The sequence below is a fragment of the Oryzias latipes genome, chromosome 11 (genome assembly GCF_053564925.1).
Source record: "Oryzias latipes strain Hd-rR chromosome 11, Olatipes_Hd-rR_3.1".
Lineage (NCBI taxonomy): Eukaryota > Metazoa > Chordata > Actinopteri > Beloniformes > Adrianichthyidae > Oryzias > Oryzias latipes.
This window is the reverse complement of record NC_136247.1, coordinates 19,752,443-19,778,236: the sequence shown is the minus strand read 5'-3', so window position 1 is coordinate 19,778,236 and position 25,794 is coordinate 19,752,443. Positions and strand designations below refer to the sequence as shown.

At 39.2% G+C, this 25,794-nt stretch overlaps 1 protein-coding gene across 1 annotated transcript; it reads left to right on the top strand.

The window, feature by feature from the left end:
• The first annotated feature begins 8,425 nt into the window (after window positions 1-8,425).
• Window positions 8,426-9,858, top strand: twist1a (twist family bHLH transcription factor 1a). Its single transcript, XM_004073819.5, has 2 exons — window positions 8,426-9,149; window positions 9,450-9,858. The coding sequence occupies exon 1, from the start codon at window positions 8,560-8,562 to the stop codon at window positions 9,115-9,117; it is 558 nt and encodes a 185-aa protein (XP_004073867.1). The 5' UTR covers window positions 8,426-8,559; the 3' UTR covers window positions 9,118-9,149; window positions 9,450-9,858.
• The last annotated feature ends 15,936 nt before the right edge of the window (window positions 9,859-25,794 follow it).

Below are 25,794 nucleotides of genomic sequence, written 5' to 3'. Positions count from 1 at the left end.
CCTCCCAATGACTAGACTAATGACACCACAGCATTATCCGTACAATGGGGACCTTCCATTATCTTCACCAATACTTTACAATACTTTTATCACATGCTTATAAGTGGTACGTTCCATTCTCATGGCATCCTTTAAGGTAGCCGTATAACCCTCAAGGGAAATACTGCGCTCCCTTTAAGTTGCAACCGCTCCTTTTGGAGAGCCCAAAAACCTGCAGCACCCGTTTGAGTTAACCCCCATACAGGTGCAAGGGACGAAGGCGTAGGAGCAAATCACCAACAATGTGTACAAAAAAGTTTTTAGTTTGATAAAAAGAGTTGATTTCATGGGAAAACCAAAGCAGGAAATATCATTTATGTGTTTTTCTACTTCATATTTTTGTGCTTTCTCTTTATTTGATCAGTTTCAGACTGAAAACAAAGTATTATGTTAAACATAAAGATAAATAGCCTGTTTTGCTGATACATGTCGATATGTACATTTAAAATCTACTTTTTAATCATTTATTTATTTTTAGAACGCTCCATTAATTTCTAGCTATCCAAATGTGCTGCTTTGACATGGTTTTCTTTTATTACTGACTGTTCTTTTTAACAAGAATTATTTTTGTTCAGCTTTCCATTTTTTCTCTACAAAACAACACAATAAAAATAATAGTGCCGCCCATAATAAGAATGTGTTGGGAGGCTAAAATACGTCTAGACAGAGTTCAGACCAAACTGTAACTCCTACCCACAAAACAATACAGACATGTGGTGGAAAAAGGATAAAATATATCTAAGATACTTAAGATACACATTGAAAGCTGTAAAGGGTTTTATAGTATACATTTGTTTTTATATCTTTTTATTTTATTGATTTATTCCCAGCAGCAGCAGCCTCCACGAAGATATGGCTGATACTGAGCGGGTGAGGAAAACATTAACAGAACACTTTTTATTTATCAGTGCATTGATATTTTGAAGTCTAAATCAAGAGACAAAACAGAAGGCAGAGAGCAAAAAGGAGGGTGGGTAAGGAGAGAACTACACAGTGTGTTGATGGACCTGCAGCCACCACCTCCCAAAACCGCAGGAAAATAAATACACAGAAGGGAGAAAAAAAATCTCTGGATGTGGAAAAAGTGATCTCACATTTAGTCACGTAGCTTTGCAGAACAATACCCGGGACACAGCTAAATATTTTATTATCAAACTTTAATGATGACCTTGTCAAACTAAAGAGCAGAACCAAAAAAATGATGAAAAGACACTTGGGTGGTCAGAGGTGCTGCCACCAGGACGTGATGATTTCTGAAATGGCTTTAATAAAGTTGTCTGGATAAAGATGAAAAAATATTTCTGGTGAGTGATTTATCTACTCACTCTTTAGGAATACTAAAAAAAATAAAAGCGCCTTTTTCTAGCTTATAGTTTCTTTGGCTACCAGACATTTTTCACTTGAAAGCTCATTTACCGGTAATTATGATAGAAAAATCTGGATTGTTTTACATCATTTTTGTGGAGTGGCAAAAAGTGGAACTGTTGGTATGGAGTCAGATCCCTGCTCAGACAAGGAAAACAAAGACGTACATGGATTTATCTGTCTGCAAGTGGATACATCAGAATGGAGCCAAGCGGGGAGCTTGTGGCCAGCTCTTTAGGGGTGGGTTAGCTGAGTATCGATAGTATCAATTCCAAGGTGAAGTATCGATACTAGCGTGATAAGAATGATTCTTTCTTTGCAGGTTTTTTACAGTAAAGAGTTTACGTATGGAGTTCATGCAAGTGTGGTGTCTATTTTTCTGCAGTGTTGCCAGATTGGGCAAAAAACATCCCAATTTGAGCAATGTCCATGTGCTTAGACTGATTTTCTTTGGCCTGTGGGAGTGTGAAGTGCTGGTATTTAATCAGGAAAACAGATGCAGTTTTCAAAAAAGAAAAATTGCTGAAAGTAATGGCTTTATCTTTTCCATTCATATCTGAAACATTGGTCTCCATTACATGACTGGCAGTATTCATCTTGAGGCCAGACTAGGATTCAGATTGTATCCAAATATTTTCACAAAAAAAAGGGTTTAGAAAAATCTTAAAGTTGAAAACGGATGCTTAGAATTTGAATATTGTAGCCTCTTATCTACTTATTTTGTGTCTGAAATTGTGTTTTGGTTTTGGATTTTAATTTGAATAATGTCTTTGCTATGTAAAGCAATTTGTGTTACATTCATCATCTTCTTCCGTTTTGTCCCTTTCGGGGTCACGGGGCTGCTGGAGCCTATCCTGGCCACTTGTGGGCGAAGGCAGGGGACACCCTGCACAGGTCGCCAGTCTGTCGCAGATTTGTGTTACATGAGTATGAAAAGGGCTTTACAAATAAAGTGTGATTTGATTTGATTTGGTTCAATTTTATTTGATTTGATTTGACAGTAACCAGAATTAAAGCCATTATGCTACTGTTGTGATATTATTCTGGCTATTGAAAATGAACATTGTATTTTATGAGATTGAACTTTGTCAAATCAATTCAGTAATTCTGTGATGCTGCTCCATAAAGCTTTTTTGCTTTAAAATGTCAAAAATAAAAGGACCAGAGACTTCCATTGGTTTTTAAAATGTCTGTCTAGCTCTGATTTAATTCACTCTGTAGTTATATAGTGGGAATCTAATCAGCCTGAAAGTACATTTTGAAGTTTACTGGCCAAAAATGGACATGCACCCAAAAATAATTAGTTAATTTGTTCCCTTCTGGCTAAATTTGGTGACACAATTCTGCCCAAATGAATTCCTGAGTTAATGATCTTATCTGCCTTTATGGGAGGTTTCACTGTAGTTGCTGTTTTCAAGACACTTCTCTGTGATGAACCATGCAAAAATAAACCGTTTAGCTGAAAACAACACTTGTTTGTCTGGTAATCAGTCTCTTTAAAGAGCTGTCATTAATCAGAAATGGTGGCTGCCCTTTTTGGGGCTTTCCATTGTTCACAGCTTATTAGTTCTGCAGAACTTCTTGTGCTGAGTCAACTACAGAGTACATTTAGAAAACCAATTATAAAGCAACAGAAAATGGTTCAGAAGGAAGAATCAGTAGATTCATAACAAAATCAGAGGAAAAAAAAGTTCCACTTATGTAGTTTCTTCTTCATAATCACTCCATGAGGCAAAAATCTGTGTCACCAGGAACCTGCATATAGGAAACAATGACAAAGACAAATGAAACAGGGCAACCTAATATTATAAAATAAAGACCAGATAGAGTAAACAAAACTAAAAACTAAAGAGGCCTTACTCAGACATCACTCCGACAGAAAAGGCGTTGGGCTGGGATTGAGGAAAGGTGCTGACAGGGTGCAGAAGAGCCTCGCGGTGGCATTTCAGTGAGGTTGGGCTGAAAGTTGGAGGGTTATTTAAAAATTCAAAAGCTGAAGCTCTGCAAAGATTTGTGTGTGTGCGTGTGTGTGTGTGTGTGTGTGAGTTTGAGTGGGTTAAGAAGATGTATGATGTGGTATTGGACTTCGTCCAGCTCATGAGCCCCATCTTTCACATGGCCACCCAGCTGTGTAAACACCCCACGACTGGGCTGCAGGCAGAGAAATATGTGTCCACTAATCAGAGGGTGAGATTTCCTGGAGTGGGTGGGACATGTGAGTCATCTTTGGGGTGAGGAAGGAAAAAAGGAGAGTCAGAGTGACACAATGAAGGAGAGGCTGATGGGTCAGAAGTTAAACACATCTTCTTTACTCCCTCTGTGTCTCTTACACTCCCACCCTCTCAGAAAAAAATGATTCAAAATGGGCTGCAATGACACAACAGACGGTTGAATGCCCTGATATTGTTCGATGTGTGCGTTAAAAATTATCTGTGTTATTTGGTTTGATTGAAAATATCAGAAAAATACAAATTTGATGTGTAACTATATAACTGTTCACACTGTAAGACAGCCCATTCTTACCCCAATGGAAGATTTTCCTTAAAGAAGCTAAAAAGGTCAAATAAAATCTGCCAGTGGGGTAAGGAAAAAATCTTTCAAAAAAAAAATTCTAATTATCTTTTCCCAAACTAAGACTATTTTGTTAAAAAAAAACAAAAAGACTTTCTAGATAGGATTATTTTTCTGGCAATATAGAAAAAGGGAATTTTTTTTTCTTGAAATAAAAGTCTATTTCTTTCCTTAAAATTCTGTTTTTTCTCTCTTCCTTAGTAATGTTAAATAAATAATAAATATATATATATAAATTACTATAAACCCACACTAAAAGGTCCTTTAAGGTTTATCTGTTAACATATTTAGAGATGTATTGTTTCATTGACCCAGCGACCAGTTGGAATGTAACGTGAAAACGGTCGCTTGATCCACCGAGCAGATGCCAGTATTTGTATTTTTTGGGTAGATTAGGTCTACAGTCAATTATATTATTTGGTGCTAGCACACTGCAAAAACAGACCTCCTAGAAACAAGTCTTTTTCAATTTTTTTTGTGTGAAAGATTTTCTTGAAATAAGCAACAACAAAAAATTTGCCAATGAGGCATGAAAAATGGCCTGACCAAGAATTCTTGTTATAAAAATTAGAATCAAGTCAGCTCCTAAATTAAAACTATTTTTCAATTGATAAGATTATTTTCATTTTCAATATCCTTCTCTTGAAAATGAGCCTTTAAAAAATGATAGTTTTTTTAAGCCCATTTATTACTCTTTGCTTATAAACTTGTAGCCACACCGCAAACTATCATTAGTTTGATTTTGAATAAACAGCAATGAGAAAACTAAAATGAGTCACTATTATCATCTGAGTAAAAATCTGTCTGCACTAAATTTGGAATATCTCTCCCTCCCCCTATAGATGTGAGTGTGTTTGTGAGCCTCTTTTGGGGTTGAACTCCTCATTTAAGACCAATATTTACAAAGTAGCCCTGGGGTGGGATTACCTCACGTTTTCCCACCCAGCTGTGCTTTCTCAGGGTTACCGTGACAACCATCAGAATGTCTCATCATGTTTATCTGGCCGCCAGAAAATTAGGAGAGAAAGAAAGATGAGACTGGTGGAGAACATGTTACACTTGCAAAAAGTGAAACACGTGTTCAACCTACTGTTTGTATGGAAAAAACAGTAAACGTGATCAATCAAACAGGAGTACAACCAGTGAGCTTCTGAAAACCTGAGAGAAGAGCAGTGTTGGAATGGGGAATATGAGACGGATGCAAAAGGGATGACTAATTAATGCAAAATCATAAAAAATATAAAACATAAAGAAAACATAAATGAATGTCTTGGTTTGTGTATCTGTGCCTATTCCTGCGCGTTTGGTGCTTCATTTTTTGGGAAAGCCTCTGTTTTTTACAATTTGAAAACAACTTTTCATGTAGTAGTTTTCTGTTGCTTGAAAATTGTTTTATAAATAAAGTTTCATGGGTCTTTTTTATCAGACCAGTATGAATAATTTCCCTTTCAAGTAATCAATTAAGCATAATATAGAGGTGGGATTATATCATTTAGTTTTCTCACATTCCTTCTCAAGCAATTAGTTAAACCTTTTTTGACAAACTTCACATTTATTGGAGTATTTCAGTGTGTCTTGTACTGTTTGTAAATTACAAATGTGTCTATTTATGATGAAGAGTGACTACAATGGCTTTATTTACCTGTATATGTGGATGTATAATATATGCATGTGCATCTTCTTTTATCATTGTAATTTTTTATTTTTCCAATCAAATCACGACTATTTATCTGAAGTTTTTATATGTTGGTATGTATCGTTGCTCTTTGTTAGTGTTTTTTAATTTTAAAAAAAGGAAAAAATCTAATTATTTTTATTTCTGAATATGTAAATAAACGTCAAATCTTGTTTTTTTACTTGTATCTCTTTTTTCTCTCACACTAAATTAAACTGCTATCATGTTACTTCAGATAACCTGGAATTTGGAGAAAATGCAGTTTCCTGTAACCACTTTCCCATTTCTGGATTGTAATGATCAAGCACTAAAGCTTGGTTACACTACTGGCTTTCTCAGCAGTTTCTCCAAATGTGGACATTGGCTTGCCATGGGAACGGATCGCTATTTGCTTTGATTTGCAACAGAAAAGCCACTGGTGTGTAGTGACTGTTAGAGAATGTTCTGTTTGGTCTTCTTCTGGCCAGTTTAAGTGTTAAAAGTGTCATTATTTAGCCTCTGAGGCCTGGAGGAAAGTGCAAACAAGGCTATATGACCTTCTGTCAAGAGCCTCCCTTCTTCAGAAGCTCATTAAGGGCATCCAGGAGGAAAGAGCATCAATTGGCCGGACCCTCCAGCATTCGCCGGGCCTTTTTAAACCAGTCTAAACCCACTTATAGATTGGAGTAATGGCAGAAAATAACTCAATTTTTTCAGAGGACACATGAAAGATGTGGTGCTGTGAGGTGGTGTTGGTGACTTATTAAAACAGCAGGGAAAAAACGGAACTTTCCTGCTGTTTTGGACTTGAGCCAACCAGGATCTCACCCTGCAGTGTGCTGACTGGATTTAAGGAAAGTTGGATGAACCTGGGGAGTTCTGTTTGGAATAACTTGGTGAACCGTTTTGGATCAGCCTGAATCTTTGAGTCTGTGTTTGCTCCACAGCTGCTTCTCTGTAGCCGCAAAGGCTTCATGGAGATCCAGGGCTCTTTGGAGGACTCCACCTTGTTACAGTTTGTCAGTGACATAAACCTGGTGGATTTAGATTTAGAACTAAACGAGCTGAATGAAGCTGCAGCCTGTACCCAGACTGGGACCCGCGCTGCGCATCATCTTACGGACCCACCAAGATGCTTCAGCCGAGTCAGCCAAGGAAAGTCCAGACGGAGGAGGATCATCACTGTGGTCCAGCGGCAGGCGGCAAACGTGCGGGAAAGAAGGCGGATGTTCAGCCTGAACGAGGCCTTCGACGAGCTGAGGAGGAAGGTTCCCACGTTTGCGTATGAAAAGAGACTTTCGCGTATCGAGACTCTGCGCTTGGCCATCGTCTACATCTCCTTCATGACAGACTTGCTGGAAAACACCTGAGTGTTTTCTTTCACATCTTCGTGGGACAAAACCAGCTGTTGGGTCGATCAGAAACAGAACAGACATTTATCGAGGAGCAGATTCGCCGCGTTTGGATGACTTGACGTTACGCATGTTTACTTAAAGCCCAAAAGGCATTTAATTCAACAATACAAGGGTAGCGATCTCTTTAGTTAACACAGAACCACAACTACTTAACATTAAGTTAGCTTTTTTTCTGTTGTAGAAAATATGTTGAAATCAAGAAGTAAGATCATCAAGTTTTTACTTGTTTTCTCGGATTAACCAAATCCATGAAGTGCTAGCCCTTCAGCTTTATTTTGTGCCTGAAATAAATAAACTTCAAATACCGCTATTGTGATTGTGTGACTTGGATTTCATAACGAACTTTCCCAGATTTGATTAATATATGTATATATAAATATAAATAAAATGCTTCTATAACCGAAGCCAGATGCGTCTCAGCACCTCGGAGAGCTGCCAGCTGCTCACCTCACCTGTTCTGCCTTTGACTGAACAGGTGAGAAACTGAGACCCAAAAAAAGAGAGAAAGAGGATTTTTCACATAGATTTTCCATTGTTATTCAACGACATAATTAACTGCTCTGAAATATATTGCCTTTGAAAATCCGTATATATCAATGTAAAACAATATAAACTGAAAGCAACGCTTATGGGGAAAACGTGGGGTTGTCGGCCCAAAAAGCTCCTCCTCTCATCATTTCAAACGCTTCCTTCCGTTCACTTGTGAAATTTTCGCGCTCATCTCTGACACATAGCCCTTCATAAAAAAATGAGCTACCCTCATTCTTTCAAGTTCAGCCCATGTCTTGTTTGTGAACCATCCTCCAGCCATGTCTAGGCTTTCAGCGACCCTGCTGTGCGCTCGGATCCGCCCAGACTCAGCCTCCTTTGAACCTGAGCCGCCGTGCCGAGACCCCCACGGGGAGTTCACACCGTTTACCTCAACCCGGTGCTGGTAAATTGAAAATAAACACCTTGGTTTGCTTATACGAGGTGGGACGTCCTGCTGGTACATCATCACCACCATCTCTGCTCCCATTTCAACTGCAGGTCTAAACGCAAAAAAAAAAAAAAATTGAAAAAGCAAATAAAGGTAAAAAAAAAAAAACAACACTTAGTAAACTTTACTAAAACGTAACTATAACACTTTACATTTACAGTGCAATGTCAAATTAGTTTTTAAAGGAATTGAATTTTTAGAAAGGCAAAGATATTTGCAAATTTTTCATGACCATTTTTAACGCTGCCCTCTTTAAAAAAAAAAGATTAAAGCTGGCAATAAAACCAGAAGCAGTAGGCGCAAAAGTGGGCTATTAAGTTACATACCCCTCATCCAATCAGAGCCCTCCCCAAAATCCTCCTGCCCGCACCCCAGTATAAGAGCTCGGGTCATCCCAGTCTGGCAGACAGCTCTTCCTCTCTGTTGCGTACAAAATATTCAAAGTCAACACTTAAATGCAGGCCACCAAACATCTCTACTTGTTGATGCTCTAACCGTATCTTCGGATCAGGGGTCTAACGGATCACAGAAAGGCAATGCGGGAAGAGAACTCCCCCCCGATGGACAGCGCTGGCAACAGCGAGGAGGAGACCGAGCGTCAGCTGCCGCGCAGGGGCGCACGGAAAAGGCGGATAGCGCGGCGGAGCGCCGATGAAGACGACGAGGCAGATATGGAGAGTAGTACCTGTCCGGGGAAGAAAAAGTGCAGGAAAAGTTGTGAGGAAGGGGGTGGGAGCGCGGGTAGCGGCAGCGAGGCCAGCAGCAGCAGCAGCAGCCCAGCGCGTTCTTTCGACGACCTGCAGACGCAGCGCGTCATGGCCAATATCCGCGAGCGGCAACGGACGCAGTCGCTCAACGAGGCGTTTACGTCTCTGCGGAAGATCATTCCAACTCTCCCATCGGACAAACTCAGCAAGATCCAGACATTGAAGCTCGCCGCGCGCTACATCGACTTTCTGTACCAAGTTTTACAGAGTGATGAGCTGGACGCGCGGGGGACCAGCTGCAGCTACGTGGCGCACGAGCGCCTGAGTTACGCGTTCTCTGTCTGGAGAATGGGGGGCGCGTGGTCCTTGTCTACTTCATCCCACTAACTGGATCATCCTGCTGGAGAAGTGACAGCAGGGTAAGCACAGATGTGATAACAACACACGCGCATTTTACGCACCATCCAAAACACCATTTGTGTTGGTGGCAGCACCTGGCTGGTGCCCCTATCACTTTCTTTTCTATTTGCCACAAGATCCGCAATCAAAGTAAAATATTTCCCATCAGCAATGGATTCGTTTTCTACTGTTTGTTGCTAATTATTATTTGAGATGAAGACATTTGTCTTCTAAAGAGCACCCTTTAAATGAACTGACAAAAGTGTCAGCCTATAAGATTTGTGCCCTTAATGAAAATATAAAAACATGTATTTTTACAGATTTTGCTGACTGGACAGCCAGAGGACAAGGCAGCCCTTCAAAAAGGTCAAGATTAGGCCCACTCGGCCATTGTGCTTCAAGGTTCAGAGGACAGAGACCTTTTCCTAATTCCCTTTGCATGGACCGTGATGTTTACAAGGGAGCACTTAAGAAGTGAGGTGAAGGACATGACTGAACCAAAACCACTGCGACTATGAATGTTGTAAAACCAAAAAAACAAGCTCTGGCAAAGTGCTCTGTCTTGAAAAATGAGAGTGAAACGACAATCCATTCCACATTCCCTGTGACAGTATTTCACCGAAATGAAGTATTTTGTATTTATTTTTCTGTACAGTTATGAAACTTTTTTCCTTTCTCTGAAATAAAAGCTATTTATTTTTTTGGGAAATACATCTAAATGGAAAGCAATTTTGTGTGTTGCGTAAATTTGTAATGTGATGATTAAAAAAAGGAAACATCTTCATCTTCATGACCTCCCAATGAATAAATAGTGTCAGCTACTTGACTTTCAGCTAAACAATGGTTATAAATGTTATATATACCTTGTATTCCATCTAATAGAATTTGCTCTGGTTGTCTCAGTACTTTTTTGGGAGTTTGTTTTGTTGGCAAATCCCCAGTTAACTAAACCAGAGAGGAGGGGGCAAAAGAAAACATTTCATACCACTGGCTTATTCTGTGGTGATTTCATGAGCTCATGGATCTGGGAAAGCCATAATTAGCTGGTGGTCTGTTTGAACATGGTGAATTTCAAGCTGTAGGAGGCATGCACGATATTCCCAGATGTCTTCTAAGACAAAGGTCACCACTGCAGTCACCTGCAGGTGCTATACCAGCTAGATCTCAGAAGTTTTGACAGAGAAATGGTGGGGGTCATACACCAAATTGAATGGAGCATGTCATGCCATAAACCAAAATTTAACCCTATGACACCTGAATTTATTTCCACTTGTGTTTTTGTGTGGATGCTTAATTGAGGTAACTTTGGAGCAAAAGTGGTTTGATGCACACTTGTATCCCTAAGCATAAGGGGGTTAAATATTTTTTTATATTTATAATATCCCTTTTTGTTGAAACAGGAGTTAAAAACTGCTGAAAGGGGGAGTTCAAAAATACATGAAAGGCTTCTGGCTTTGTTACAAAAAAATAATTCCACTGCAGCATGGAGTGGGGTAAATAACATAATTCCTTAAATAGAGATCATTTCTGTCTATGGAAATTCACTGTAAATCTAAAAAAGTACATGCATTTATTACATTAAAAAGTGAGTAAAGTCATTAATAATTTGATACATCCGTCTTTCACAAACAATGAAGTTTACATAAGATTAACCTGGAGTGCTGCAATATTAGAACAGTCAGAGATGAAAGACTCTGCAGGGAGCCTCATACCCTACTCTGGGGTTGTTAGGAGATGATTATTGAAGAATTATGGTGTTTTTGCATCACGGGTTGCGTGCGGAAGGTAAAGCCATCAGCTCTGACCCTGAAGCCCCCACTGGCCAGGGGGAATCGATTCCCACCCTTAGATCACCGTAACCGTGTTATCTTAAACTTGAGGGTGTTGCTCTGACACGCAGGAATGTCACCTTTGAGGCTTCAAAACACACACACAAACACATATAGGTTATACACACACAGAAGGAGATTTCTCACGCCTATGAAATGGGGAAAAATACATTCCACACAGGAGGAAGGAGAGAGGAACGAAGGCTCCTGCAACCAAACTCCTGCCACCCCCTTTGATGTCTGAAAGTAGTGGGATGACCACTTGTTATCAGTACGAAGGCATCTGGCTCTACGAGTTTCAGAATTACAGAGACTTTGATGACTGCCACACAAACGCACACACATGCACACGAATTCATCAATTATGCTTTGCAGTCCCTTAATTTATCTAAATTAACAGTAAAGAAGTGCGTGCGTCTTAAAGAACCACTTCAATAAAAACTGGGTTTTTGGTGTTTTTAGCATGTTCTTCTGGTCTTTTTCTAGTCATGGAGGACCTGTATAAAAACGTAAGTTTAAAATTGCATTTGTGAGTACTTCTTTTTTCAAATTGTTGTGAATCAGGAGCAGACAACAATGCTGTTTGAAAAAGAGTTTATTTGAAATTTTTATGTAGCTTCACTCCATTCTGCTGCATCCACTTGTAGACAATCCATCTTCATTTAATTTGTTCAAAACGATACGGCAGGAAAGCTCCAATGTTGCTCGCCATTTTTGTTGCACAGGTAATGTTAGGATGGGGGTATAAGGAAATTTAAAAGGCCTTAATCAAAATTCAAATTTTTTAAACCTTTAAGCTCTGCCAGCACTGCCCAAGGACTAACACACACACCCACTTTCTCTGCTGAGCTAGCAGTGATCGGCTAGAAAGCTTTCATTTTACATGTAAAAAATTCACATACATCTTTGCATGAGTTTGGATGTTTTTGTGGGAGAGACGCAGACACCCTGCAGAGGCCGACTCTAGTTGACGTTGTGGGTACCATAACTATTCGGGCTGCAACAACCGTTCAGGGTCCTTCGAATAGTGCTGACGTCACATTATGTGATTGGCTGTACGTTGGTCCGATGATCAGATAGTGATTGGTCTGGACAAATTACTATACCATAGAAAAAGATATCATGTGGTCCGTTGTAAACAAACAGAGCTCAAACAGGGAGCAAGATTACCCTCTAAATGTGCTTTTATTGTTGTTATGATTATTATTAAGTGCATTTGCAGCCGAACGGACTACGGTCAGAACCCTTCTCCGGACCGCACACCATAACAAAGCATCTTCCCTGCCTGCGAACACGAAGCTACAAGACTCCAGCTGCTCTGATCAGAGACGTGGTTCGCTTGTGTGAAGCAGCGTGTTCATTCTAACAGCCACAGATCTTTTTACAAAGTGGGTTGTGGCAAAATCTCTCTATAAACACTACAAAGAATAATGTCAGACACAACTTAGGAGGGAAAAGAACTTTGGGTTACAAAAGGAAATGTGAAATGAAAATATGTAGAGCCCGAGCAGATCTGGACGGTACGTAGTTTGTCCAAGTGGGGTTAGCGTAGTGTGACGTTATCCTCAGTCGAAAGGACCCCAATGGTTATTGCAGGCCGAATGGTCACGGTACCTACAACGTCATGAAATGGGCGGAACCCAGAGGGAGAGAAAGGCGGAGCCTCAGAGATCCAGTCCGGGTTGGAAAATGAGCAGCAAAAATAACTCCTATTTAATAAAAAATCGTTCTTCAGTGTGCCAACGGTATACATCAGTACAGTTTACTCTGAAAGCTTAAGAAAAGCATGATATAGACCCTCTAAGCTAGCGGGAGGGCATGTAAACCATAGGTGTAAACACAGACACCCACAACTCAGAGGCAAAGTTTTATTGAACTACTGCCGCTCTGAAGAAGCGATATCTTAGGAAACAACAGTTTTTTTATTTTTTATTTTGACTAAAAACAGCATAATTATGATTAAAAGATCACTAGGAAGGCCTTTACAATAGTTCAAAAGATGATTGAGTGTGAGTTAAATAATCCATAGAGCTACGTTGATTTTTTATTTTGAAAGTTCGGCATAAGGTTCATTTGGTGATTGAAATGCTCTAACAGAAGCATACCTGTGTGTTTTTACTTCTCCCAGCAATGTGCCTCCTTCACTTCCAATCTGTGTCTGAAGTTCCTCATTATGGGGCAGCTAGCCCTGGTTTACATTAACCCTCAACACCATAAGAAGACCAGTGGGGAGAGGAAGTCAGACTGAGACAGACAAGGGGGGAGAAAAGGCTTGATTTGTAGGTCTGGTTTCCATTAGAGCTAATTATCTGTGTTTCATCTCAGTTTGTGTGTCAGTGTGTGTAAAAATGTATGTTTATATGCGCTCTTTATGTTTGATCAGAGGCTTTTACCCATCAAGTGCAACTCTTGATAATCATACCTGAAGCCAGTTAGTGAGCTCACATAAAGCCCTTCCTTTTACATGACTCTACCTCAAAGGGGAATAAAATTAATGCACTGGACTTAGAGTTTTTGAGCTTGTGAGCAGAGATCTGTCCAATTTACTTTGTTAAACAGTTTTAATGACGTGAAAACTTCTAATTTATCCGAAAGGCAAAAATAAAATGTAAACAAAATCTTTTGTTGCTTATAAAACAATGGCCTAATTCGCTAGTTTTACTTTATCCTTTAACACTGTAGATATCACTGGTGAAACCTATTTGACCATTCACACAATCAACGTGAATCAGTTAATTCGGACTCAGAGAAAAGCGGCTTTTCATAGTGGCTTTGCAGCAATATGCAACATTTTATGAACGGAAGGGGTTGCTCAACGGCATAAAGCCGCTTTTCTCTGCTTTGAATTACGTCATTGGCATAAATGTTTGAAGCGTTGTGGTGGTCGAAAGAATGTCAACACTGGATCTAAAGCTGGAGTGTAAAAGATTAGCCTTCAGTAGCTACATTTGAAGGCATCAGAGTAAGCTTTATCCTCTTAAAAAAGTAACTTTGCACCTTTTAATTTTATGTCAGCCTGGACTATGAGTCCTTAAAACACTTTTTTCATTTGTGTGAGATCATTGTCCTAGCACCTGACACAGTTTTAGCAAAACTTCAGCTGTTTGACAGACAGGCCTCACATTACCATGTTCAATATTTCATGAATTTAAAAGAGACCAAAGAGGTAGCGAGGTATTTAGTTAATGCATTAAAAAACAAGCCCCAATGATGAAACCCCCACCACCATGCTTAACAGTTTATGTATGCATGTTATGTACTATATTTTAAGCACTATATAGGGGTGCACCGGATTGTAAGGCGCACAGTCAATGTATGGTATATTTTGAACTTATGTCATATATAAGGCGCACTAAGCGAGTCAGGCATAAACCCGTCGGTAAGGCTGACTAACTAGCCCAAGCCCATCACCACCACACGTTAGCTGTATTGCCGTATTTACATTAACACCCAAGCTTGTTGTAACTCGTAAATAAAAGACTGACATTTTGACAGAGGACAGTGTACCTCTCAAAATGGTTTCAACATCTTTAAATGAGGGGCTCTGGATTATGAGGCGACCTAGGATTTTTTGGGGGGGAAAAAGGCTGTTGTGCAGAAAATACAGTATGTTGGTTGTGTCAAATATATTTGTTTGACTTTACACTAAGTCTTAATGGTGTTGAAGGAATCGACTGCAAGAGAAGTAAAAGAATTTTACTTGGTGAAATGTGGCAAACCTCGCCGTGACAAACACTACCATGTATCAAACATGATAACCAAGAGCAAAAGCAAAACCTGAACTGAAGACAACTTGTCATGGTGCCTCTGGCAGCTCTCCTCCCCCCTCCCCTCTCTGCTTAGTTCCTGATTCGACTCAGCTGTGACCATTCAACTCATCAACCACCTGCTCTTCATGAGGAGATCCAGCTCCAGCATTCTTTGCCAGTTTGTTGCCCCTGATGGGGCTTAGTCTGGTCACTTAGGTATTCTAATTCATGTATTTTTTTGCTCATGCCTAACTCCTTCTTATGCCTCGCCTTCAGGACATACAAACCACGAGTGGTCACCTGAGTCTCCTGTCTACCTGAGCCAAAGTACCTCACGGAAGTCCAAGTATCCTCCAGCCACGCCATGAGCCAATACAAACCTACAGCCACGCCATGAGCCATTACAAACCTCCAGCGACGCCACCAGCCCCGTCAAGACTTCAAGCCTCACCGGATAAATAAACCTCTATACTTGCCTCTTAAACTCACCTGTGTTTTCCTTCCGGGTTCCAGCGCCTGTGTCTGCCTCACCTAGCTTGCCATGACACAACTGAGGATTAACTGAAGACAAACCATTAACTAAAATTGAGGGTGAAGAGCAACATTTCAGGTTCAGCTTCTTTGTCATCTGAGCTCCCACGGCTGCTTCGTAACACTTTTCAATTCACTGCAGTCTGACAGCAAATCTAACAAAAGGAGAATTGGGGCAAAACAAAGGACAGCAAAGATTCTGTCTTATTAATCATTTGTTTTTACTGTCTAGATTGATCCTGTTAGCAAAGAAGATAGAAAACTGAATGCCAAATAACTTTTAGTTGAGATGGACAAATGTCATCCAATCAGTGATGTCCCAATACACTTTACTTTTCTGGTTTCTCACAGTGTTTTTCTAACATTTCCTTTTGTGTTCTGGAAATTGTTTTCTGAAATGCTTTTTTTTTCTTATTTTTTACATTTTTGTTTCTGAAATGTTTTTTCTAAAATGTAATGTAATGTTTTTTTTGTGACATTTTGTGACACTGGCAGAAAGTTGTTCTAAACTATGTCTCCCTTGATCATTTGACTTGTTGACTGCATCACAGATCAGTTTTTTTTAAGAGATGGGAACCTTTGCTGTATTGGACTAGACATTGCCACAATTATTAGTTGAGGATTTGTGCTCTAACACTAAATGCAATACCTATTGTACTTTTACTTTTTCACTTCATGTTCTTATATTTGCTTTATAGGTTTGTAGTTGTTCCTTGCACGTGTAATTTATTTCTGAACCCATGGGCCAAACGCATTCTTTTTTTTTTGTCTAGTTAATTAAAAAAATATATACCTAAATGTGTGAAAGAATAAAAGGCATCCTTCAGGACAAAGGCTATTCAAAAGCTAAAAATTCTCATTTGGTTACAACAAAGGTATTAAATCTGGCATATTAAGTATTTCTCCGCATGGCACAGATGAGATTACCTCTTTTACTGTCTCAACCTTGAGTCTCAGAACCCGTGCAGTGGGCGGGAGCCAAAGTGTACAGTCTGGTTTCTTTAGGACCCTTTCCAACTTTTCTTTAGGGAAACGGTGCACTGTACCATCTGCATAGTGGACACTTAAATACCACAAACTGGCATTTGTGAAACTAATTAGGCGACAGCTGCTTCGTTGTAAAAAGCTTTGTGTTTCACCTTTGCACCACACCTATTCACATGGCACTCGTTCCACTGACCACTACCTCACACGGCGACACGGAGGCTGGGAAGAAACGCTGTGTTGGGAAATTCGCAGCACAGCAGGATGGAGAAGGGGGTTTTAGGGGCCCAATGGACACACTGTGAAAATGGGCCTTGGGATAAACTGGCAACTGGTCAAGTAGGGGTGGGGGGTGTCACCCCTACTCGCCTCGCAGTTTTTTGGATAAGCTTTAATGATACGCAAGTGAATGGAATAAGTGAGTTTATGTAAGATTTTCAGATAGATGAATAGTTTCATTTTAATTGTAATTCTTTGCATTCTGTTCTGGAAACACAGTCATTGAACAGAATTAATAATGAGGGCATTGTTGTCATGATGATAAAGGTTTGGTGACAGGGGAAGTCAAAAGAGCTTCCTTGTTGGCTCAACGGCCAACTGACATAATGAACCTTCCTTTGCTTCCATCCCCTTAGGTCAGTGCCAGCATTGCCCATAGGTTTTGACCTGTGACCACTTCAGACTGACCTTCTCCGCGGAAACCTGCGACCCTCAGCTGGACCACGAGCCGCCACTCTCAATTCTATTAAACAGCCCCATTCAGTCCACTAAGCTGTATTTACAGAGCATAAAAGAAGATTTTTAATACAGAGGAGGAGAGAGTGAAACGTGCGGATTAAGTCTGGCTAAAACAGAAGAAAATCGCAGAAAGATGGAAAAAAACTTTCATGAATCCTCTGAGCTCTTTGGCCCAAGGCTGTTTATCTTCCAGATTGAGTTAAATGCAAGCCCGTGTAGCTCTTCGCATACCAGACATTATCATAGTGGCCCTGCTTCACAAATATAAACATGGTCAATTTATCAAAGACTAACGCCGCTCAATCAAACACGCTCTTTCTTCTAACTTAATTTACTTTGCACCACACAAAGAACCCTTAGTGGATTTAAGCTGTCTCCATGTTTAATTTTGGCTCAAAATGGGGGATTGAAGGAGCGCTGATGATTAAGGTTAAAAAGGTTTCGGTATGTTTACCTTGTAAAATCACAGTGGTTTCTTATCACGGGCAAATCTGCAGACAATCTGCATGGAAAAGCCTCAGGTTATGATGTGTGCTGCTCCCAAAGAGGGATCATTGTTTGATTCTGCAAAGGCATGGGAATACAACCACCCTTTGGGAAGTGTCTGACTTTCTTTTTTTTTTGTCAGTAAGAAACTTTGTTCATAACAGTTGTGTTTTTTAATGTAAACACTCAGCGTTGCATCATTCACGATTATTGGACTTTTGGGCTTTTCTCTGCTGAAATGAGAGTACAGCCGTAGTTTACTGGCATTCCAGGGGCCCCCGTCAAGAGTGAGCATGAACAAACACTCACGCACTTAAGGGCGGAGTGAGGGATGACTTGGCAGGAAGAGCAGCTCCAGTCTCAGTTTTGCTCCAAGGGGATCTACTGGTAAAGGAGTAGAGATCTGCAGCCGTTCCTCTGGTGTTACCCATGGGGGTGGTCCCTTCTCCATTTCTTTCTCCTGTTTTACTTCTATCTTTTCAGTCCTTTTCACATTACTTTGAGGTGGTCTGTCTCTTTCTTACTGTTTTGTTTCCAACCCAACCTAAACCCCTCTCCTTGATCATGTTCTCATATTTAATTTATCATATAATCTTTTTCATTCGGTTTAATAGTCCCCTTCTCATTTCCTCCCCTTCTTTTAAACTTCCTCCTTTATTTGCTTTTTGTGTTTACCTCCACACACAAACATGTAAAAAATCATCATGACTTTGTTTTACTTTGTGTTGCTTTGTGGGAGTGTCAGAAAGAAAAAAAATCACAAAGAGAGACATTGGGACTGTAAGAAAACAAAGCATTGCTGAGGCAGTACACGGTCTGCCAGCATTTTTCTGGCCTGTAATATTTTGAATCTCCCTTTTTTCCCTTATTTTTCTGATTTCAGAAAGTTTAAAATTAGAACATCCCATTTGCTTTTCTGGATGTTTTTTTTTTTTCTCTCTTTCATTTTTCCACCCTGAAGGTCCAGGTTGTGTGAGTTTACAAGCCTGGCATTTGGTGTCATTTGGAGCCTTCTCTTGTTTTCTCAACTCCTATGAAACTGGACCAAAAGCCTCTTAATACTCTTCCTTCGGGCCGCCTGGTAAATGTTCATGCCAGCTCCCAGGCTCCTTTGTACCAACACACACAAACAGCATGCATGCTGACAGGAAAAGAGTAAAGTAACACAATCCCTTTAAAAAGACGCAGTGGCTCTTGAGACCAAAAGTATGTTCTGGAGTGGCAGTGTTTTTTTGAAAATCTTGGCTATTTCAGAAAGAAAGTAAAAACTTGTTCAAATGCTCTCTTGAGATTCTGGAAATCTCTTTAAGTATTGGTTTTTCACTTTTTCGAAACTCATTTAAAGCTTCTAGAAATAAAAACCTGCCATGTTTTTCTTGGACCTGAAGAAATGTGTTGCTTAGTTTGGGCTCACAAGGAAAATTAGCTTACGGCTAATGCTGAACGTTTCACAATAACAAGGACAATGTTAAAACATCCCAGAATTTGTTTTAAAGACCCACTCCGATGATAATGGTGTTTTTTCCTAAGATGTTCTCATGGCATTTTTCTTTTAATTGTCCTGTCCAACAGCCGAGGAAACAGATCAGAGCTGAAGACCTCTTGTGTTGGACAGATTTTACTTTTACAATAGGGGTTTATGGGGAAAAAAAACAAAGAGGGAGAGAGTGGGATGTTAAAGATGGGGGATAAGGGGTTAAGATGGGGGAGATGGGGGGGTCAATAATATAGAGTCATAACATAAAAGTGTTATAAGTAAATTGCATGACTTAGTTTTCACATACACACACTTACACACACCAACAAATAGTCTGCACACATCTATTTACAGATTTGAAGTACATTCATACATTAATGATGGAAGATTTATCTCACAAGACTTATGCGCAGAGACAGGTACACAAAAGTTTTCCATAACCAATATTCTTAGAGAGGGGTGTAAAATCATTACCCACACCCATATTTGAGCAAAAGTAAATAAGCAGGTGGGTTGAAGGAATGTGTGCTTCTTAGAGTGTACCTTGATCACATTGAATGCTCCAGTAAAGGCAGGAGGCCCAGCACCCTACTCCCCAGAGCCAGGGGAAGACAGCAGAGCAGCCCGGCCAATCCAGGGACCCAAGAGCTGGACCCCCACCACGGAGATGGAGCCGGAGACAGAGCCCAGGGACTAGACCCAGAATCCTGACAACCTTATTAGGATGTCAGGATTGTTCCAAATGGGTGTCAGTTTGCTCGGTGTGACAAAGGAGTCATTCAAACCTGATACAGGATTTCAGTCCAATTAATAAACGATTTACCAAACCCAGATTCTTGTAAAGCAGCAAGCAAAGACTTCCAATTCACCCTGTCAAATGCTTTTTCAGCATCTAATGAGATTATGGTTTAATAGAGGTAAATTATATTAGATTAACAAGTCTTCGGACATTGTTTATGGATTGTCTTCCTTTAATAAATCCAGTTTGATCAGGGTGAATTATCTGGGGAGTGATCTTCTCTGGTCTCCTAGCTAGAGCTTTACATATGATTTTAAGATCTGCATTGATCAGATAGATGGGATGGTAGCTGGAAGGCAGGGGGGGAATCTTTTTCTGGCTTCAGGAGAAGAATGATGTTGGCAGTGTTCATATTAGCTGGTAGTGAGTGGTGATCTTTAAAAAATAAAAACCATTTTATAAATATTTGGTGCAAAGAGGTCCCAGAATTCTTTGTAGATTTCTGAAAGCATGTGCCACACTAAGGTGACGTTGCCTTGTTACAATCCTGGCGACCAACTTGTTTTGTTAATGCTATGAATTTTAAGAGGGGACAGTACATGAATATCACTGCACCAAACAGAGGCATGGAGAACTAAATGATAAACAAATGATCAAGAATAGAGGAGAGAAGGAGAGTAGAAGTAGGCGAGAATAGAGGACAGAACCCATGTGTACCATAGCTACCCCAGCTTTAAAATTACTGGCAGCCTACTAACAACTTTATTATTATTGTTAAGTTTAATTTAAACAAATAAACAGTAAGGTAAATATTCTCTGAATACTAGCTAGTCTGACAACAAGCCTGTCCAAAGAGGAATGTTTTAAGCCTAACTTTAAATGTAGAAACTGTGTCGGCCTCTCTTACATGAGCTGGGAGCTTATTCCATAAAACAGGGGCTTGGTGGCTAAACGCTCTACCTCCAACTCTACTTTTACAAATTCTGGGAACTACAAGCAGTCCTGCATTTTGCGAACAAAGGGCTCTGTTTGGGTGGTAAGGCACTATGAGATCTTTGATATAGAATGGGTTCATGCCATGTAAGGCCTTATAGGTTAACAGGAGGATTTTGAACTCAATTCTAGAATCAACTGGGAGCCAGTGAAGTGAAACTAACACAGGAGTGATGTGATCTCTTCTGCTAGTTCCTGCTAACAATCTAGCTGCTGCGTTCTGAACAAGCTGGAGACTTCTTAAGGAACTCTTAGGACACGCTGCTAACAAGGAGTTACAGTAATCCAGCCTAGACGTATCAAACGCATGGATGAGCTTTTCAGCATCACTCTTAGAAAGTATATTTCTGATCTTTGCTATATTCCGCAGGTGAAAAAAGGCAGCTCTACACACCTGAGATATGTGAGCCTTAAATGATGAATCCTGGTCAAATAAAACCCCTAGGTTTCTAACTGTGGAATTGGAGGCAATACTTTCGCCATCCAGCGCTGGAACAAACTTCATACAGGGATTTGAACCCTAAGCTTAACCATTACCATAAACTGGGGAATTTATGGTGCACTGGGGTTCTGTCCTCTACTCTCATCTACTTCTCCTCTCTTTCTTTCCTCTATTTTTGATCATTTATTTATCATTTAGTTTTTCATTCCATGTTTGGTGCAGTGTGATTCATGCATTGTCCCTCTTTCTAAATCCCCTGGAGTGGGAGTGATTCCAGATTCCATGCACCTGTACTTGGTTGTGGACCCTACTTCTTGCTTTTCTCACACTCCCAGCCGTCCCCAAACTCATCGGAATGAAGCTCATCTCCTGGACTCCCTAAATATGTAGTTGTAGAGTTAGATAAGCTAATTCTCTAAGTGTTCTGGTAAATCGCCTGTCCATCCTGGGGAGGAACCATGTGGACATCCCTGAAGCTTCTTTTTTTCGGGAATTTGTTTTTTTTTAGGAGTTTGTACTAACCGCGAAGGACACTCTAAGGACAGGGATACTCAGTTCTGTTTAGTCTGTTTAGTTTAGTTTAGTTTAGCCATTACCTAAATAATTCTATGACTTTAGATTCTTTATGATTCATGTTTATTACAAAGCTACCTGTTTGGAGCCCATTGAGATGACTAATAATAGGCCATAAAAATAAAATCAAATTGAATTTAATCATTAAAAAACAACAAAGAAACAAATCGCAATCTTCTCAATTAGGGAAGGAACAGGAAATATCACCCACGACCCAAAAGAAATAAAAAACATGTTTAAAGAATTTTACAAGAATTTATATTCATCTCAAATTGACCCATCAGTAAAAAGTATTAAATCATTTCTAGATAATATAAATTTACCCAAACTAGACCAAGAATCAATTACAGCCTTAGACTCACCCCTCTCTGTGGCAGAACTTCATTCATCTCTGCGGCTGATACCAAATCACATTTTTAATTAATAAAAAAATTAATTTCTTGCAATTTTACTATCAAAGATACATGCAACTCTGCAGATAGCAGAACATTGTGCAGAATTTTTTGTTTTGTTTTTACAAGAAAAATAGTCTTAAAATTCATGGCATTAACAAAACAAGTCAGTCGCCAGGATTATAACAAGGCAATGTAACCTTAGTGTGGCACATGCTTTCAGGAGAGTTATAAATAGTTGGATCATCTGGAATATATTAGAGGTACAGTGTCTAAGTGAAAAGGTCCGCTACCTGCAACCACAAAAACCTCAGAACAGACTCTATGGTCCTATACACACACAGCTTGCGTGTGCATATTTAAGACAACACAAATTCTTCAGTAATGCAAGGATATTTATTACCTGTACAATGAAATAAAAAGGACGTTTGCATTTGATTTTTTATTCTAATTACAATCAGAGATATGTCTTTATCTCCATTAGATGTAACTGCTCTGCACTTTTTTCAAACTCATTGTATTGTTTTTTTTAATCCTCACAGGCCAAATCAATGTATCTGATTTCTAAGGAAACTCCTTTCCTGACTTTGTATTTTGTCCAACTTTTTCACCAACTTTAGGCCCCTAAATTCAGAGGTTGGAACAGGAAGTGGATCCCTCCCCCCACCAGCACATTTACACTCACTGTGAAACCTGAGCCACAGGAAGTGGTCCTGCACTGCATCATGTCAGGAGACAAGTTATTCACCATTTGAAAAATGCACTTTTTCTCGTCTTCTCGTATATTTTAATACTCCTCCCTTCTTTTCTTTTCTTCCCATACTTTGTTTTCATTTCGTTTCCTCCAGAGAGGAAGGCTCGGGGAGACAGAGTGCTCTGCTACCTGTGTTGTCTCAAAATGACTGGAATATAAGTAAAAAATATGAGCTGCTACAGGAGTTTTGGAGGCCCTAAACTTGAGGAAATATTCTTTTAAAGGGTTTATTTATTATTTTCACTCACAGTATTGCAAGTTGCCTTTTACGGAATTGCCTAAAGCATCATGACAAGAACTTTTTAGGAGAGGAGTCAATTGTTTTTTAACTGCTTAAATTTTATCTCTGGCAGATCTTTGCATTTTACAACTACTTTTAAATTAATTTTAACAGACCGAAAAAAAACAAGTATTTGCAATCTTTAGGTAAACTTTAGTTTAACTGTTAAGTTAAATATGGATGCGGTAAAGACGCACTCCAATGAAAATCGTGTTTTTGCTGTTTTTAACATGTTTTTGTGGCATTTTATTCACAATGGAGGACATATGTAAAGAAAATTAAGCTTAAATTGCATTTCTGAGTAATTCTTTATTCAAATTTTTGAGAATCTGAAGCAGATGAAAAAATATGCCCACAACTCAGAGGCAAATTTCTAATTACCTACTGCCGCTCTACAGAGACTATGTCCTAGAAAACAACACAGGTTTTATGATTTTGGCTAAAATTGGCATAATCCTAATTAGAAGACCACTGGGAATGCTTTTACAAAAGATCAAAAGAGGATTGGAATGGGACTTTGAAGAAAAGCACGTGTAAATTATTATATGGAGCACTCCCGCCCCCAGTTGCTGAGAGCTCTCTGTTTACATGCTTTTTGAGTCAGATGCCAGTCCGAACAAGGAACACTAAGACGTACATGGATCTAGTCATCTTTATGATGAATGCATCAGAATGGAGTGGAGCAAGGAACTGGTGGCCCGCCCAGCGTATTGTCTACGTAACAAATAAGCTCTTTTCAAACTGCATTTTTTCGTCTAACATATTTGAAGAAATAAAAATTCAGAAAAGCAATTTTGATCTCAACTTTATTTATGTATATGATTTTATGATCAGAAAAATACCACAAGAAAAGTTTAGTAACAACAAAAATGGCAATTTTCCAGCATTTTGGAATCTCATGATTCCAAAAGGTTTATGGTACCCGGTTGCAGTAGCTGAAGCAGACAAGCAAGCAGACTTTGTCCCTCCATTAATTGAACAGGAGACAGTTCAGGAGACACTCTGTTAACACAAATGCTCACAATCAGATTCTGATATAAACATCTTGCTAGGTCAAACCCCGAGGCAACTTGGCTCGCTGGCCCACCCTGGTGACCCTTGTAACTGTGGTGATTAAATATTGGGAGCTTTCATCTGCAAACATTTAGCCAATGTCACCTCTAATCTGTGTTGTGTCACCATGCCACCACGGTCTCCGCGGGAACACACACAGTCATGCTGTCTTGGACTCCACCAATGAAACACCTCCATGTTATATAATTTTTTCCATAACATTTTTTTCTTGGACAGAATGTTAATATCCAGTTGAGTGTTCTAAACTTTTCAAGCCATGACCTCAAATATATACCAATTTTGTTTAAAATGAACAAATAGTTTAAAAAAAAATACTAGAGCACAGATGGATTGCTTGCATTTCCTTTTAATGCTTAGTTTTGCATTGTTACTCTATGATCGACAGAGTTAAGGTGTTTTAGCACATTGTTTAAATAGTCATATTTTGTGGAACCAATCTCAGGGATTTATTTAGTCATTAAATTAACCTTTGATTTTCACCTCTCACCTCCTGAACCCTGAACTATGACACTCAGGTCCTCTTGCTTCAGGCCTGACCATCATGAACACTTCTGCCTAAGGGCACAGCAACCAAACAAAATGTACCATTTCTACTTTAATCACATAAAATTATTTTGTCAGCATGTTAGTTTGAGGCATCAAACTAATTCAGACACAGTAGAAACCCCACTGTACTGAAAAGTGCACAATGCACATAGTGCACAAATACTTTGTTTTGAGGTACTATGCAAGAAAAATGGCCTTTAGTTGCCTCTTCATAAGCAGAAGGGTTTATAATGTTGACTCTCTTTCATTTGGTAGATGATTAAATTGTGAGTGTTAAAGAAGTTACATGTTTTTTAAAGGTATAGAGAAAACAGACAAGTCTGTAAGGAATGTAACTGGTGTCAACATCAAAAAGGAGGAAAATTACCATTTGTTTACCTAGGTGTGGGTTGAAATTTAGTCCAAGTATGTTTATTAAATAGGTTTCCTCCTACGTAATTAATTTTTATTGTTTCAAGTATGTTGCCTCTTATAAAAAAAAGGCAATATGTGATGATTCTTTCCTCAAGATTCTCTGTTTTTTATGTATCAAGTTATAGTTTAACCTTTTCAGTGGAAAAAATACACTTAGCTCAGTAAAGGAACCTCAGTACTGGGATTTCATAACTTAGACACAGCAGGATCAAACATTGTCTGATTCTGACCTCTGGTGGTGAAAAAAAATAACTTTCTTAAAAAAACAAAATCAAGCTGGTAGTCCTTTATTTACAACAGGATAATCACAATTCATTATTTCTGTCCAACAAACAGGAAATCTCCTGGCCTTACAAATTTACCTCACAAAGGAAAAGAATTTACTCTGTAACATGCTTTTGGAATGACCGGCCTGTAGTGTCTGTCCCAAAAGATTTATAAAATGTGGACATAAAAAAAATTCAGTCATTCTTAGAAAGGGATAAACAAGTCTTTTAAAGCATTTTAAAGATTCTATTTTGTCTGTATGTATGTAAATATGTATGTACCTATGTAAAAAACATACATATGTATGTACATATGTTTGTACATATGTATGTACGTAGATATGTACAAACATATTCATTTGAGCATGCCTGCATATACGTACATACATAGGTTTGGA

Excerpts from the sequence above, each read along its gene's own strand:
- twist1a (XM_004073819.5), top strand. The coding sequence starts at position 8,560 with ATGCGGGAAGAGAACTCCCCCCCGATGGACAGCGCTGGCAACAGCGAG.